The sequence below is a fragment of the Lichenostomus cassidix genome, chromosome 12 (assembly GCF_008360975.1).
Source record: "Lichenostomus cassidix isolate B80296 chromosome 12, HeHo_3.0, whole genome shotgun sequence".
Taxonomy (NCBI): Eukaryota; Metazoa; Chordata; class Aves; order Passeriformes; family Meliphagidae; genus Lichenostomus; species Lichenostomus cassidix.
Window position 1 is genome coordinate 84384 of NC_139493.1, and position 17112 is coordinate 101495.

Here is a 17112-nt window from a genome sequence, read left to right on the forward strand (position 1 = left end):
ATTTCATTTCATTTCAGAGTGTAGAATCCATGGTCTCTGTGCTCTCCGAAACTTAATTCTGTAATATCAGTTCTAAAGAAATAAAATGGTGAGGAGGGGTGAGGGAAGATTTGCCTGCTTGTATAAAAACAGTCTCCATGCAGTCTTCTAAGTGCTGTTTCTCTCTCCCAGGAAAATTTGCAGAAGCTAGTACACATTGAGCACAGCGTGAGAGGGCAGACCGGCCTCCTCCAGCCAGGAAGGGTGAGTGCTGCAGGCAGACTTATGCTGGTTAGAGCAATGGTTCTGTCCAGCAACCTCTGTGTGAATGGCCACGTTTCAGACGTCTACAGATGTTGTTTACTGAGCTACTGTGATACAAGTTGGAGTACCGGTTTGTGTAGAAAAACATCATTCTGGCAGTGCACAAAAAGAAGGTCTGGCTGGGAAAGACATGCATTGTCTCTGCTTTTACACAGAGCAGCCATCTGTCTTTTCACTTCAGCTGTCCTCAGCCACCCCCAAGTGCAGTGTATATTGATGGAGCTACTGCTGTCCTCCTTATATACTCCTGTTGAAAGGCTGCAACTCTAGCAGGAATTGCTTGCAGCCTGGAAAGGCTCTGTGCTTTATATCGCTGGGTAAGAACCTTAAATCAGGGCAATTAATTTGTTTTCAAATTTATATTTTCACCATTTCTCCATGATGCTTTTAATACAAGACACTGTTTTTAAGCAACACATCGACAGAAATGTGAGAAGGTGTACAGCTCTGTCTTGCTATCCACATCATATGCAAATTTCTTCTTCTGGCTTTCAAACCTGTCCAGTTTCCTCACCTCCATCATGCCTCTATGCTTCAAAAGATTACTTTCTTGAGTTCTCCAGCTCTGAATTCCCCTTCAGTCCACCAATATCTAACAAAATTAATGAAGCAATTTTCAAGGCATGCATACTCGTAACGTGAGAATACTTATCAGCCAAACACTGCAGTCAACCTTGGTTTTTCTCTCTAACATCAGTATTCTCACTTGCCCTTACCAGGTAATGCTTTAACAAATTCTGCAAAGCCCAGCATGCAAAATCTGCAGGATTGGTCTCTTTGATTATAAACTGTTCTAGAGTGGAAAACTACACCAGATTCTGTTCTCCATCTGAAAAGAGCAGATGATTGTTAATCCACTATTGCAGTCCAGTTATGGCAGACTTTTTCAAACATTACTGCTATGAAGTTCTAGTGTGCTGGTTTAGCTGCTTACATATGCAGTCCTACCTAGATACATAGTAACAAGATGGACTGAAAAAGTATTGTGCTTGCGAAATTGTACAAATAATATATGCAGGTATAGTTAAGTGGGTGTAGCATTCTAAAACCCAAGGTTTCAGCTTTTCTCTTGGTCTGTCTGTTTTAGAGGACTTTTAAAGACAAGAATTCTTTTCCAAAGCCCATTACATGTTAGCTTTGCAGTCTGTGACAGTCACCTCTGAGAACAGACCACAGTGCAGGAACAGTGGGCTGAGGACAAGTGGGTTTCAAACCCATTTTTTACTGACACAAATGCAAGCCATGAAGGGCAGCAGAGCTAACCCAAGCAAAGACTAAACCAGATCATAAGGAGTAAAGCTGGAAACAAATGCTGAGGTTCTCTATCTCTTCTTGTGCTGATGAATGGGGTTGGAGGGGCTCTTTCCCCAGGAGAAATATTCTTTATTCTCAGCATAGTTCAGAATGAAGTCTCAGGATTACAATCTGCTGTTTTCTCCTTCAGCTCTTTGTTAAAGAGGGAACACTGATGAAAGTCTCTGGCAAAAACAGGCATCCTCGGCACTTGTTCTTGGTAAGATTTCTTTTATGTTTTTAGCATCTCTCTCATATCTTTCCATGCATTTATGCAACGATGAACCCTGACAGATTTCAGGCTGCAAGTCATTTAACCATCAACAGTGGTGTGGTGAGTTAGTTCCTGTTGGTAGCTGTAGCCCTTTCACACCTGAACCATTGGCCCCACATACAGAAATACAGGCTGTGCGACCCTCCAGTTGTGCTACAGTTGCATACAGCCTTCACCAGGACATAATTTTGCAAAGAAGTGCAAATTTTCAAGGGGATTGGGATGATGGGAGCTCCTGAACACCTTCTGGAATTAAGCTTCACACTTGGAAGTCCTAAGACCTTAGATTTAATCAGAAGCAAGAGAGAATACCCTACTGCTAAAGTAGCTGAAAACTTTCTTTGATCACACTTGGGAGGGATTTGTATCTTTGATACAACCCTGAAGGACAGGGTTTTAGCTCCTGCTGTCCACATATATGTAAATTACCTGATAACTGTGTGCATTGCCTCAGTGTAGTTCCTCTAAATACACAGCTCCAGCTTCCTCTGGATTAGAGTAAAGTTTGCAGCATTCTTCTAGGATGGTTGAGAAAAATGGACCTTTCATCACGTGGCTGGAATACCCTTTACAAAGGCCCACAAGCCTACTGCAACAATTGCAAGTATTTGCAAATCAGAACAGACAAAACCCCACTGTTTTGGAGACATACTATGAACACTCATGCTTTCTATTTTGCTTTATACACTCCATTGAGCAGCTAGAGAGTACTGAGACTCCAGGCTCCTGAGCTCTTTTCTCAGATTTTCAAGTAGCTTATTGTGTAACCACAGGTATTTTTATGCACTTATCAATATGAAGGGGAATGTGAGACTTGCCTGTGTCTTAGGACTTTTTTACCTGCTTACCTGTTAATGTTTGAAAAATTCTTTAGAGCTCCTTCACAGAAAAAATCCCTAGTGAACTGAGCATTACTGCTCTTACTAACATTAAAATATTGCTTGCAGAATTTATTTTAAAATGAAGGGCTTATATGCCTGGAATATGTATTTGCTGTGGCCTTTAAGTATTGAAAGCTTTTCACCATGGGATCATTGCAAGGACAAGAGATGGCTTATTACAGAAGCCATTAATCCTTATTTCTCCCTCTTATTACTAACTCCTATTTGTGCATAAGGGGATGAACAAGCTTTTTTCCCTCTTCAATCACATATTGCAGTCATAATCAAAGATCAGATGGGATGGGACATAGTACTGGTGCTGCACTTTTTGATGGTTTCAGTGGTTTTTGTGAAAATTCAGACTTTCATGTACTGAAAATGATGGATTTCACCCAAATCTTCAAATATGAGATAGCTGCAGTTCTGTTTTACTGGGTGAACATCAATGGACTGTAACAACTGCAATAAACGTCAAACTCATAACTTTGTTGCAGTCAAGAGTAAAAGGATATGCCAGAATCTCCATGCACTGGTCTTAAGAAACAAGTTCTAAGCAGTAGTAACTCTGAAGTCTACTGATAACCACTTAATAACAGATGATAAGCACATCCCTACTGATCTCTCTTGTAAAACCCGTGCCTTTGCTGATATTCAAAAATATTTTGGAATTGTGGCTAAAGCTGACACAAAATTCCGAGGCATTGTTACCCTTTTGTCTTCCAGTGTGTTCCTAACTGCCATCATAACCCACTACTGTGGCAAATACCGAAGTGTAACAAACGTAGCAATTTTAACTGCTAATCAGGTTGGTAATAAACATTGAGAGGAAAATAATTTAAACTTGGGATAAACTTATATAAATTTCAAATCATCAAAAATGGTTGTATCAGCTTGAAGGTCAAGACACCAAAACTATTACTGGAACAAAGCAAGTACAGAAATTAGTTTCTGGCACTTTCTAGTTTAGGAACTGTTCCTGGGGAAAGTTCAGATGCTCAAAAATATTAAGTGCAAAAAGGGAAGTGTGGAGATACTAGAGTAACCAATGTCTTGTTAATAGATGCACTCAGTATACAGAAAAAGTGGGGTTTTTCTTCCTTCCAGTCAGCAAGGCAAACTGTGTCCAAATGTGCTGTCATGCAAAGAATGTGGTGGAGCTCGATTAAACCACAATGGGCACTTTCAAGAACCAAGAGATACATAAACCTGGCTTCTTTCCTGGTCTAGCACACTGAAGTTACAATCACTTCAGGCTTCCTGTGTTATATCTCCTGTAGGAGCAGAGAGAGGGTGATTAGATCTTTGAAACTTATTGGCAAATATCTACCTTTGGGTTCAGTGTTTTTTTCTTTAGTCCAGTCTCCTCCACTATGAATGCTCCTCAGGTTGCAAAGCAATTCCACGTATGGTGAAATTAAAGGACAGTTATTGTGGAGTATCATAATTCTTGCATTAACATCTGAATGGTCTTGCATTATCTGCTTGTCACTACTATTGCTATGGATTCTCAGTGGTACCACCACTGTGCATGCCATTACCACTCCTGCACTGCTTAAAGGACTATTTAGCCTGTCAATACATTACATAGTATGTTAGTGCATTACATAGCTATGTCAATGTATTACATAGCTACATCAATGTATTTTCATCTTGGTATATAACATGCTTATTGCATCAGTCTTAAGGCCCTACCAACCACCACTGCCAACACCTTCTACTACCGGCCACGACTGCATGAAAATATCCTTCCCTCTGTCAGTGCTGTCTTGATTCTAATGCCTGAGGATACTGTGGAAGAAAAACCCATCCCAAAACCCTAAAACTAGAATAATCCTAAACACTGTCACTTAAAACTGGCATATGTTTAAAGCTTTTATCTCCTAAAGGTCCATATTATAATCCTTTGTCTTCTAAAGACCATATTATAATCCTTTAAAGCCACTTGCAAAACTCAGGTTTATGTATTAATAAAAAAACAAACATTTCAGAACTTTTTTTTAAAGCTTCATATGTCAGCAGCAATTTGAAAAGATCACCAGAAGTTATGTATAGGTGTAGTTTGGCTTAGCTTTGATGAAATAAGTGTATTTACCATTGCTATCCAAACTGGAATTTTATGTGAACAGCATTTTCTGAAGTTCTTAGTAGCGAACTTACTCTGACTTGAAGCTAAATCAAGACCAGGACCTGGAGAGAATTTCAGAGCAAGAGTATACACTGGACAATACCCCTGAGAATTTAATCCCTACACATCCCAGGAGATGAGTCCATCAAACTGAAGTTGTAGTTAGGATATGCTGTAAAACTTGGGTGTGTGCCAGGCTCCTACTTGGCCTGTTTTTTCAAGGTATGCTTTAGTAGTGTGCATGCTTATGCTCTGAATATGTATCTGCCCATAAGAAGCAATGTAGGTCTGTGCACAGCCCATACAGGCATGACAATGCAAAGACAAATTTCAGGGCTTTTGATGGGAATACATTTCTGCGGGTGTATGTGGTGTGTATCATAATGTTACTTGAGCTGGCTGTTTTGTGCAGGCTGATGGTATTGTTTAATCTGATGTTTCCTGGCAGGATGTTTCATGATTTTTGCTGTGTGTCTGTTTCCTGAGTCCAGTCTCTGTTTACAAGGATGTTGTGGCCTCTGTGCAGCACAGCATGGGCTGCTGACACTGGCAGGTTCCCTAACTGCCCCCCAGCCACAAGACTTTGCAACTCAGAGCCTGTCTCTTATCTCACCCTTCTAAGAATTTCTCTACAGGGGCCTGTTGTGTTGCAAATGGGTTGCAGGAAGCTGCTATCAAATGGGAGATTGTTTAATGCTCTATCTGGCAGGGTTGGAGTATAGGAGACTTTTGGAGTCACAGCTTGGAAAACGCAGCTCCAGCACATATTCAGACTTCTCCACTGAGACTCAGGGGATGTTTAATTCAGACTTGAATAGAAGAAGACAGGGTTCATAATTAACTAGCCTTTAAAACATTCAGAAAAACCAAACATGTGGTAGAAGCTTTGGACAGAGAGTACATTACAGTGATGCCAGCAGTTCGGCAGGGTGTAAGCTTGTTTGGATCAATACACTTGAACACTATAGGTTAGAGAACTTGCACTGACTCTAATGTTACTGAGTACCCATCACAACAGAGGGAATTACAACAAGAAAGGGGAGAAAGAAAGGTAGCAACAGAAGAAAAGGGAATTAAAAAAGCGACATATCCTTCTTTCTCTGTGTTGTCAGCTGTTGTTTTGGGGAACATGTGTGTGCATGGAGCAGTGCAGAATAAGGATATGTGCTCCAATATCAAATTCTGAGCAGTCTGGGAATCCCAAAGTATTCTGGCAAACAAGAAGTGTGTGTGAAGCCCAAGGACTTGTGGGAACATCCCTGAGGGTTCTAGCAGTCCATCTCTTCTAGTGCAGATTTCTGAGACACTGCAAGATCAGCTTTTATTATCAATTTGTGATGTGACAAAAGCAATCTGTCACCACATCCTAAGGAAATTCTGTTGTGTTGTTGCTCCAACTTTAGACTGCAGAGAACATAACACTACTATTATGAGTTGATAGTATGTTTTTATATCCTCAGCTGACAAGAGTTATATTAGAAGCACTTTAAACTGTTACATGAAAGACTCCCTTCAACTCTCTTAAAGAGCTTTAAAGGAGTTAAGACTTATTAGAAGGACAAAGAGAAATACACAGTAGAGTATCCAGTGCAAGAGAGGATGGGAGGGTTTTTTTGTTAAAATACTGGAATGAAATGTTTCAGTATTTTCTACAAAAATATTGGCTGCTCCCACTCAATAAACTGAATTTGATTTTGAAAAGTAGTAAAATTTGAGGCAAAAATTTTGGGGAAAGTCACTCCAGTATGTTTTGCCTTATTTTAACTGGAATCTGCATTTGAAAGATGTACTACTAAAGCATATAAGCCTGTTTTGCTGTGACTCAGACAGCTACTTAATGATCTGGTGTCCATGAGTGAATTCATGTCCTAATAAAGGCAACAACCATTTGGCTGTTAAGTCCAAGGTGATAAGGAATTAATGCCATGAGTATTGATTCCATGTAATTTTTCTTTTAACATTGTTCCTGTTCTGTAAGAAAACTGAACTATGACCTTTTAAGAGAACATCCAAAAGGCTCCACTCTCTCTTTTGTTTTTCAGGCAAGCAAATTAGTGAAAATTTTGTACCAGCACTTTCAGGTGGTCCGGCAGTACTATCAGGGCCTCAGTAATTCAAGTCATGAGGGATACAATATTTTAGTGCCAAATCATTCCTTCATTTTCTTGGCTTCACATTGCCTTGCAATCTTTGTTCATAGTATCCCAGTACAGTAGTCAAGGGTCTGACTGAGTGTATGCAAATAGGTACTGATGTGAGAAGCCTGGGAAAGACAGCAAGAGAACGTGACCTGGTCACTCAAGTAAAGCAAGGAACTCATGCAGACAGACGTCACTTTGGCAATGCTAAAGCCACCAATACTGCTACTCCTTCTAGTAGTAAGGGAAGGAGAGCTCAGGAAAGACCTACAAGGTCCAGTTCCACTGTTTCTTTTATTTGTTGGCATCAAGGTTAAAGGTTGTGATAATGCCTATGATTAAGTTAGGCACTCAGTGGGGAAGATCTGATCCCATTTAGTATGTAGCTGTTCGAAAAACATGCATTGTACAACAAGCTGTGAGACCTACGGAGATATATGGGGTGTTACGGTCAGATTCCTTTTCCTCATAAAATGAAAAAAAGTTTCTCATTTTTGCCCTTCCATCATCTCTGCTGCAGCCATGGACCCAGCAAAGCTGTCAGATGTCTGGGTGAGTTTTGCCAGCAGTGAAGTACAGTTACTACTCTCCAATATCCAAACCATTCCTCCTTGAATCATTCCTTCAGACTGTGGCACCTCTCTTGACCTCCACTTCCTTTTTTGTCCAGAAGATGGAAGTCTGCAAAAGCCAGCCCTATATGCAGCCTTACTGAAGCTTCATTGTCAAAGGATCCCCAGGGGAGTCAGACCTGCAGCATCCCGCTATTAGTTGGTATTGTCAGGTAGTAAATGCGGAACCTGACTTCCCAACTTGAATATGTCATAGCATTTAAAACCTAGAGGCTGTTTCACCCATGCTGGATAAAAAAAGAGCTGATTCTCTACTTGCTTAGCCATTAGCAACAGTCAAAATTGGTAAGAAATAAAGCTCTGGATGCAAACTCCCTGGACTGTTGTGGAAATGCATGTTTTGATCTAAGCTGTGTTGCTTGTGCCTGTCTTCAGTAACAGGCCCAGCAATTCATCAAGTTACAGCTTGTTCTGGGGATCCTTCCCTGGAGTAATACACAGGCAGGCCTGCAAGCCATATTGCAAATTATTGATTTTGTCTTTCTTTTCATATAGATGAATGATGTCCTGCTGTACACATATCCCCAGAAGGATGGCAAATACCGACTGAAAAACACCTTGGCTCTGTCAGGCATGAAGGTAATACTTATCTGTATTATAAGCTTGAATTAAAGTTTTATAGTGAGCTGTTAGTGCTTTGCTGGTTTCTGTCTTGTATCCAGCAGGGGAAAGAGGGGATGGACCTGTTAACAGGGCATTACCTTGTCTCTTACAGGAGACAGAAGGAAAAATGATATAAAACAAACATAAAAAGATTAAGTCTGTGACTTAGTATGACAATCTTATTCAGGCTGCATAAATAATACAAGCCAAATACAAAAATTATTGTATTTGTAAATAATACAAGCCAAATTCAGAGTTCCCCTCTGATCATTAAATAGGAAACAGAAAAAATTTATTACCCCATTTTGTCTCCAGCCAATGCATGATTGTTCCTTTCAATATATTCACTAGAGCTTAGTCTGCCTGTTTTTAAACTCCTGCTACTCAAAATTTACACAAGCCTGGTTTTCATATGCCTTTTAACTAATTTCATCAAAAGCATTAATGGGTTCAAAAAGCAATCAGCCAGCTTTATGGAGAAAAGGTGTATTGGGACCAATTTCATGCAGTGATACAAAAGCAGTTTCTTCTTCAGTAAGTTTATAAATTTCAGACACAATTGATCTGTCCTTACTGGACAAAATTAATCTGTCCTTATACTCTTTCCCTAAGTATTCATTGGCACCAGTACCTGTGCAACAGGAAATACTGGACCAAAGGGGTCTTTGCTTCTTACCTAGCCATTCATGACATACCTTCTGCCAAGAACCTTCATAACTCTTTTATAGCTAATATTCCAAGTCGTATTTATGTGAAAGAGGGTTTGAAGTGACAAGTCAGGAGTCTGACAATCTAGAAAACACACAAGATGAGAATTACTAATCATTAATACCAGTGGAATGACATGGGAAGGTTAAGGTGTTGTGAAAAGGTGGGAGGCTCATCCCCCCAGGGACCCAAGAGTTTAAAACTAACTCAGGAATCCCAGCAATTCCTAGGAATTACCAGAATATTCTACTGTCAAGTGTAAAGGAGTTGCCGAGCGTGTATTTACCAAGGTACATTTGAAACACTGAGTAACTAGCGTAATGATGCTTGTTAATAAAAATGTATGAAACCATGAAGTTATGTTTCTCTTCACTGGCTGCTATTAGCAGGCTATTAGTACACTACATGGTAGGGAAAATATTTTAGCTGAGCTATAGCTTTTAAGTTGGCTTTTTTTTTTTTTCTCTTTAAGAGCCTTGCTACAGACAGGCATTCACTGAAGTACTTCACTATATAATGCCTGCATGTCAGAAAAAAAGTGATTTCTATTCATTATTCTATCATAAGCATAGACCAAAATGCTCTGACACATGTCAAACTAAACATTGCCTAAGCTTGTCATATTAAAACTGAACCCTCATAGATACTTTATCCTTATAGGCTGGGTGATGTGATTGTTTTTCCTTCAGCACCACCATCATATGGAAATAGATATCTTTCCTCATTTCAACAGCAATACAAAATACCCTAATGCCCATCTCTTTGCATTGAAATACGAAACAGACAGTTGGGATATCAGAGAAGACATGCACTGAGACTTGTATGGTGTACTGGATATAAGCAGTCTAACTCATATCCACATTCATGTTCATGGCATTTGTTTCTAGGTCAGTCGCCCAGTGATTGAGAAAGTCCAAAACATCCTGAAGATTGAATATGATGAACATTGCCTGACCCTGTCAGCAAGGTACTGTTCCCAAATGTGCATGGCAGAGGTGTCGTGGTTTGACCCTGGCCAAATGCCAGGCATCTACAACATCTTTGGTGGAGAATGTATGCACTCTTTGTTTTGATTTATTCTTAAATATATCTTCACAGAGGCATAACCAACCTCTCCAACTGGCCCAGGCTTGGCCAGCGGCATGTCCATCATCTTCAGAGCCATCAGGGATTGGCTCTGCCGGACATTGTGGAAACTTCCAGAAGCTTCTCACAAGAGCCTTCTTTGTGGCCCCCCCACTACCAAAAATTGGGCCAAGTAAAACGAACACAAGAGGGTGTTACATTCTAGAGTTGTATCTCTAGATTAGTCCAGCCAATACCCAAGACTGAAATGGTGTCTCATTCTTTTTTAACTCAATTTCAATCTGCTATTGTGGCAGACAGCGACTAAGTACTTGATTACACAATCAACATTCATTACAAATGCTGATAAACTGTAAATAATTCAATTAATTACTTTAGTCCATAAAGATTAGACATTAGCTCTTGATAACATCTTAAAGAGAAGGAAATAAGAAGCCTGAATACTTTCCATCATTTTTCACATTCTTTCCCTGTGACACTAGGAATCTGTTACATCTGCCTTTTATAAGTTCCCTTCTTACCTCATACTCCTATGGCTGTAAAACTGCTGGAGAAAATAGTAATTAGGCAATACCATGCAACAGATATAAAAGCATTTAAGAGTGCTTAAGCAATAAAGTCAAAATTAAACCTTACTGGCAACCTAATGGGTTTTTCTAATAAAAGGAATTAATGAGTTTGTGTACTACTAGTATTGATTGCAACTGGGACTCAAGATCTCTGTCCTAGGACCCCAAGCCAGTGCCAAAAAGAGATTGTAGGCCGGTTTCTGATAAGAAGATAGCAGTGTATTTTTCATGCTTCTAGACCAAATCTATCCTGCCAATGCACCTACCGCTATAGCAGAAAGCTAGCGGGCTTATTTTCCACATGTATACTATTACAAAAGACACAGCACACTAGCAGTGGTATTAAAATTAAGTCTTACAAATAACAAGGTTTTCAATGCTTTTAAGGACTGACTTTCCCACCATCAGTTCCCATGCAACTACTGAGTGCAACAGAATGCCTAGAAACACAGCTGACTTCCTAAATTACACAGCGCCAGAGAAAGACAGGGGAGGCACTTTCTCATTCAGAATCAGAATTTGGAGCTCTGATCCTTCCCAGAGCACTTAGCATCTGTGGAGAGTGCTCAGCTGCCTGTCAAAGCCTTTTGGTCAATTTCCTTTTATAACAATAACCATATCTGAGATTTGCTTAGACCTGCACACTCATCACAATCCTCAAGATATACTCAGGTATAGTAATTCTGAATTACCTGCCAATTACAGAACCAGGATTTGTACAGTGCTACTGTATTGTAGAGAGGAAATTCTGCTGTATGTCCCCTTTCCCCAGGACAACTGAAGTTGTCATACTTAGTGAGCAGCTTGGGATGCACTGCTTGCATTAGGATGTTTCTTTGCCTTTTGTACTCATATCAAGTCCATGCTAAATAAGAGTAAACAAAGTATGTGAGGCCACTGTGACCTGTGTTTATTTGGTAGTAGATAGAGCCAGGACCTGAGACTAAGGATACCCTTCTGGTAACAGACAGACAGAGACTGGGATAGAGCCCCTTCTCTTTCTTTGTGCTGCTCATTCTGTGACCAATCTGCCATAAGTCACCCAAGAACAGTCCTTCCTCCTCCTTTTTGTACTGGCTGGCAGAGCTGATGAGACACCAGTGAGCCGGCGGTCAGCATGCTCTCCTAACTCCATTGCACAACATCCTTGGCCTGCTACACTCACCAAAAGAAGCACCAAAGGCAGAAAAGTGCAGAAGGCTTCAAGTGTCCTTAAAGACTATGTCTTTTACTGCTCACACTGAGGTGCTGCAAGCCTGCACCAAAGGCCAGTTGATAACAACCATAATGCAAACCTCAAAGCCTTTATACTTGTATGAGACAAGGTGAATGCACTGAGGAAACACAGCATGAGTGCCAGAGACTAAGGGCAGTAGACTAAAGATGACCAAAACTCAGAAGTCAGCATGGTTATATGAGCAGACGGCAGTGTAAGTCGTTCCATTTCCTGCTGAAAATCGCTTATTCACCTGAAGAGCCATGTCCACAGGGAGCTGCTAACAGATCTGAGCACAGCTCCTTCATGGAGAAGGTTCATATGCTCTTATACCTTTATTTGCACTTCAAAAATATTATTCTTGGACACAGAGATAATCCTGTGGTGCTTATATAAAATACCAGAGAAAATACTAGGAGAATGCAGTCAATATTACCTCCTAAAAGGCTAATTTAGAGCAATCATGGTACAGCTGTAACAAAATTCCATCCCAGTCCAATTTCTGTGTTCTGTGGATGTCCCCTGCTGTCCAGTGGAATGCAGTGACAACTTAACTCCCTCTTTCTATTTGCTTAACAAGGAATATATGAGCCAACATGGATAACTGATAGCACAGCACAGAAGATGCATACCAAAAATCCTACAAGGACGAAATGTGGCAATGGCAAATCAAGGGCTGAGCTTCTCTGAGTCTCAGAGGTTCAGCAAAAATTCCTCTGAGCCTTCATGCAACCAGTCGAATAGCTAATTAAGAACAGGCATATGCAAATTGACATAATTGATCCTACTTGTCAACAGGCAGATGTTATTCCCACATTTAGTCACGAATAACCTGAGATTACTTCCTAGAGATTTTTATTGAGTGTAAAAGAGGCTAAAGGGGCCAGTTAGAAATCAGACTTTTGACAGCATGTTGTCCTTCTTACCCGTCTTTCCTAAAGTGCCTTTAATTTCCATCACTATATCAGCCATGATTTCCTTTGTATTTTTGAGTTTTTTCTAAATTCATATCTTAATTGTCAGGTGAAGAGAATTTACATGAGAGAACTAGCAAGAGAAAGGTTTACGTCAGGAAAGTCAGGACTTCTTTTAGTGTTTCTAAGCTGTGACCGTGATTTGTCTGGAAGATTTAGACATCTGCAAATTTCTTAGAAAGTGTAATTTGGCAGGTGGTAACTTTGGTAGTAATAAGGAGTGACTAGGCTGAATAGAGCTCTGAGCAACCTGGTCTAGTGAAAGGTGTCCCTGCCCATGGCAGGGGGTAGGAATGAGATGGTCTTTAAGGTCCCTTCCAACCCAAGCCATTCTGGGATTCTATGACTTGTAGGGTGACTCTCGACAGAGATGATCTCCTGTAACATAGCTCCTTGGCTTTCAGAGGTTAGCCAATTTGTAGTACATACACTAGCTCAGCTTCTGCTCCAGGCTAGTTGAATTTTGCATAGGTTTCTGCTTTTCAGACAAAGGCTTATGCTCATAGTGCAGAGGGATGGCAAGTCAAAGATCAAGAAAATCTGGCATTTCCTCTCTTTTTGTGCTTTTTTTTTAAGACCACAGAACACAAATTGTTCTCAGATGTCTTGATTGGTGGTCTTCATGAGGACAGTGTGAGGAAATCACAGCTGAACAGCAGCTGGCAATGATACCACTGCTCATTTTTACAACAAAGTCTCGTGGATAGTTTTAATGTGAGTGGCTGGTATGATTTAGAGAGGGGAGACCACACTGAGTTGCATTCCCTCCTGTGACTGAGGCTAGAAACTGCTAGAGTTTCAGATGAACAGGAAGCACACAGTTTGAAGTCACAGCAGAAAAACCAGCTAAAACAGGCAAGATACCTTATGGCTGTAACAGAGCAAAAATTTCAGTGCTGTGAAATAACGGCACTAAGAGCCCTGCTGCTTTTTGGGGATAGCTGGACTGGCAGAGAAATGCAAAGTGCTCGCTGGTTTGCTTTGTGCACAGGGAGCATCTAGGGGCCAGTCTGGAGAATTACTGGCCTCCATGTGTAACTGCCACTCCAAGGAACGCCAGATTTCCTTCACAAATTGCTGTCCTGGTTTCTTCTGTTCCGTGAGACTGGAGGTTGTCTGTGAAGAAGCTAAATGAAAATTGAATCATTCACATCTCTACCGTGGGTGATACACTTCTGCGTATCCCAACACACAGTTCATCTAAGCATCCCACTGAAGAGATGAGCATAGACACGCTTACTTTGAGCAACCCATATATGCCACCATTCTATGCACTAGAGTGCCTAAAAGATAGGGCAGGCAGAAGAAAAATAGATACTTCATCTTGTCTTGTGTGATCTAGGATTGAGCAGTTTATAGCAAAGCCAGAGATTACTTTGAAAATTTTTCTGAGCGTTTAGTTCCTTCTCAGTCATAGTCCTAAGCATGGAGCTACACTAATCATCACTCTGAATATGTCCAACAGTCAGTTTTGTTTCGGGTCAAAAAATTGTCAGTTCAGTGCAGTAGTGGGAAAAAGCAAACATTCATAAAGTGAAGCTTTTTTCCTCTGATCAACTTGTTTCAGTCTCTTCTGTGCATGGCATTGACTGCTCTGCTGTATTTCATTCCCAGCTCTTCCTCAGAAAGGGATGACTGGTACAGCTGCATCAGCAAATACATCCCAGATGACTTCAAAGCTCACAAGACTTCGACTTTCCACAGCAGTGTGGAGGTAAAAGAAGGTCAAATCTTTCGATGCTTGAAAAGAAGGTCAAATCTTTCGATGCTTGAAAAGGGAAGGGAGAGAAAGAGATAGAGAGTAAAGGAGGAGGGTTCTAAAATGCAGAGTTCCTAGTAGCCAGACATTCTATTTTCATTTAAACCAGTATGCCAAGCTTGAACAATGAAACTCATCACAGCTCAGGGGCCACTTCTGAAATGTTAATCATATACTCTGTGGCCTTTGCTTAGTTCTGGAGGAAGATTATTTTGTCCTAAAGGACAAAGTAGTAGCTATTTTGGATTAATTAAAAATAGCTGCAAACTTCACAGATTTAAAAAAAAACAAGCTACCCATTAGTTGCAGTAATATCATATACACAATAAAGTCACTACCAGTGCAAACCCCATCAGCAATATTGCAATTGTACCAGCACAATTATGCGTATTATTATCTCATTGTTTTCAGTTATACTACTCCCAGTTAAGAAGGCAAAAAAGTGTCTCTGATAAAAAGTAAAAATGCTAATTTGGGTTATGCAGAACCCCAGTTTTACTAAATAAGAAAGAGTGCTGGTGAGGCCACATCTGGAGTGCTGTGTCCAATGCTGGGCTTCTCAGTATGACACATGGAAAGCTTGGAAAGAGTCCAGCAAAGGGCAACAAAAATTATAAGGGACTGGAGCACCTCAGATGGGAGGAAAGGCTGAGAAAGCTGAGACTATTCAACCAAGAGAAGAGAAGGTTCAGGAAGGAGCTATTGTACGAATACTTGGAGTGTTCAAAGATGGAGCCAGGCTCTTCTCAGTGGTGTCCAGTGACAGCACTAGAGGCAGTGGCCACAAACTGAAACACAGGAGATTCCTTCAAACAGCAGCAAACTATTTTTCACTCTGAGGGTGACCAAGCACTCGAACCCAGGGTTCCCCAAGAAAGCTGTGGAGTTTCCATCCTTGGAGATGTTCAGAAGACACCTGAACAAAGTTCTTGCCAACTGGTGCTATGTGGCTCTGCCTGAGCAGAGTGGTTGGAGCAGGAGACCTTCAGAGTTCCTTCCCAAACTCAGCCATTCTATGAATATTTTTGAACACCTCAGAAAAGTAAAAAAACAATTCAAGAACAAAACAGGCTTTTTTCCTCTGGCCTGTATCTAATCTACTTTTAATTAATTAACAGAAAAAACATAGAAATTAGTAATTTTAACAATCTAAACCAAATCCTTTTTCAACTAATGAAAAAATAATTTATTTTGCAGCTGTGCTTCTGGTGTAAGCTTGAATGTGCACATGAAGAAATTTGGAGGAATTTGATTTGTCTATGTTTAGATCCTATTTGTCTGCAGAAGTCTAATTTCCACATAGGAAACAATCTTTCAAAAGCACAAAAGTTTGTCCTACTTGTGCCAAATGCTGAGCTGTTGTGAACTGAAAGTGGAGTACCCAAAATGCTTTGGTGCTGAACCTGAAGTAGCATAGCTACTCAGCACAGCTTATTAGATTGGGTTCAGTTCCACACTGATCATGTCTTGCTGGGCTTGGAGCAAAGGCACCTGAACATCACTGTCATGTGGTACATTCCAAGAACGAGGAATAGTAAATACGTTTTCTAAAGCTGCTTACATATATTGAGGTCATCAGAAAGCATGGAAAGATTTGGAATGGGGTAAATTCATCTTTGGTTTTACTGTTTTCTTCACTCTCTCTCACCTGTCCCAAGGTGTAATGACAACGAGCTCAGGTGCGTTTTTGCTTAAAGTTTGTAAAGCTTTTTATGGATACTATTTCAAAAGCTGCTAATAAAAAGATGCTTTTGACTCATATTCCTACTTGCAATTTTCATATGCAATTAATCAGATACTTGTCTGATCTGGAAGAGTGTCAGGCCCTGACCAAAAATAGGTTTACATGAATTTTTACTTGTTGTGACTCTGGCTTGAACAGCAGCATGTATTTATCTTGCAATGCTGAAGCAGCTGTATGTCACTTATAGAAGTGGCAGTAGGAATGAGAAAATTTGGGGATCTTAGCAGGTGAAAGTAGACTGAAAGGAGAGAATTGTATGTGATGGAACAAGGCTGACTGAGTGGACTTTGGAAGTGTGGATGCTTCTTCATTTATTCTTCTTTGATTTTAAGCTAAGGGAAAAGCTTGGAATACCCTTGGGTGAGAGGCCTCCTACTTTGGTGCCTGTGTCCCATGTCATGATGTGCATGAACTGTGGCTGTGACTTTACCCTCACTTTGAGGCGACATCATTGCCATGCCTGTGGGAAGGTAAGAGCTGTGCAAGGTTCTCGGGGGGTGGGGAGGAGTATATTCACACCTCTAGGACACTGGCTGCCACTGATGTAACCCGAAAATTTGTAGCAACATCAAGACCAGATTTTGACTTCTCCAGAATGAGTGAGTGCTTTGCTAAATTAGGTAGTTAGGTTTCTACTGTCACTAGAAGAAATAACAGTAACCTTGCCTTAAGGTCAGATTAGCTCCTAAAGGCTAGTAGTTAAAGGCTGACAGGGTAATTGTTATTGAGTGCAGCCATTATATCTGATACACAGCTAGCTCTAGAGACAATGAAGCAATACACTAAAAATACAGGCTCTGTTCTGGA

The 17112-nt window shown here is 40.5% G+C and overlaps 1 protein-coding gene and 1 long non-coding RNA gene across 3 annotated transcripts in view; one reads left to right on the forward strand and one right to left on the reverse strand.

The window, feature by feature from the left end:
- FGD5 (FYVE, RhoGEF and PH domain containing 5) overlaps positions 1 to 17112 on the forward strand; it is a 76145-nt gene that overhangs the window by 48987 nt on the left and 10046 nt on the right. For both annotated transcript variants that reach the window (XM_085072170.1, XM_085072169.1), the window contains exons 11-16: positions 172 to 243; positions 1748 to 1816; positions 8142 to 8225; positions 9845 to 9924; positions 14417 to 14516; positions 16638 to 16775. In XM_085072170.1, the coding sequence (XP_084928296.1) occupies positions 172 to 243; positions 1748 to 1816; positions 8142 to 8225; positions 9845 to 9924; positions 14417 to 14516; positions 16638 to 16775 (543 nt within the window). The remainder of the gene's footprint in view (positions 1 to 171; positions 244 to 1747; positions 1817 to 8141; positions 8226 to 9844; positions 9925 to 14416; positions 14517 to 16637; positions 16776 to 17112) is intronic.
- LOC146431481 (uncharacterized) lies at positions 10944 to 16642 on the reverse strand. The gene is made up of 2 exons (XR_014854662.1): positions 15276 to 16642; positions 10944 to 14542 (listed from the first exon to the last, which is right to left on the reverse strand). It is a non-coding gene; the product is annotated as an uncharacterized LOC146431481 (long non-coding RNA).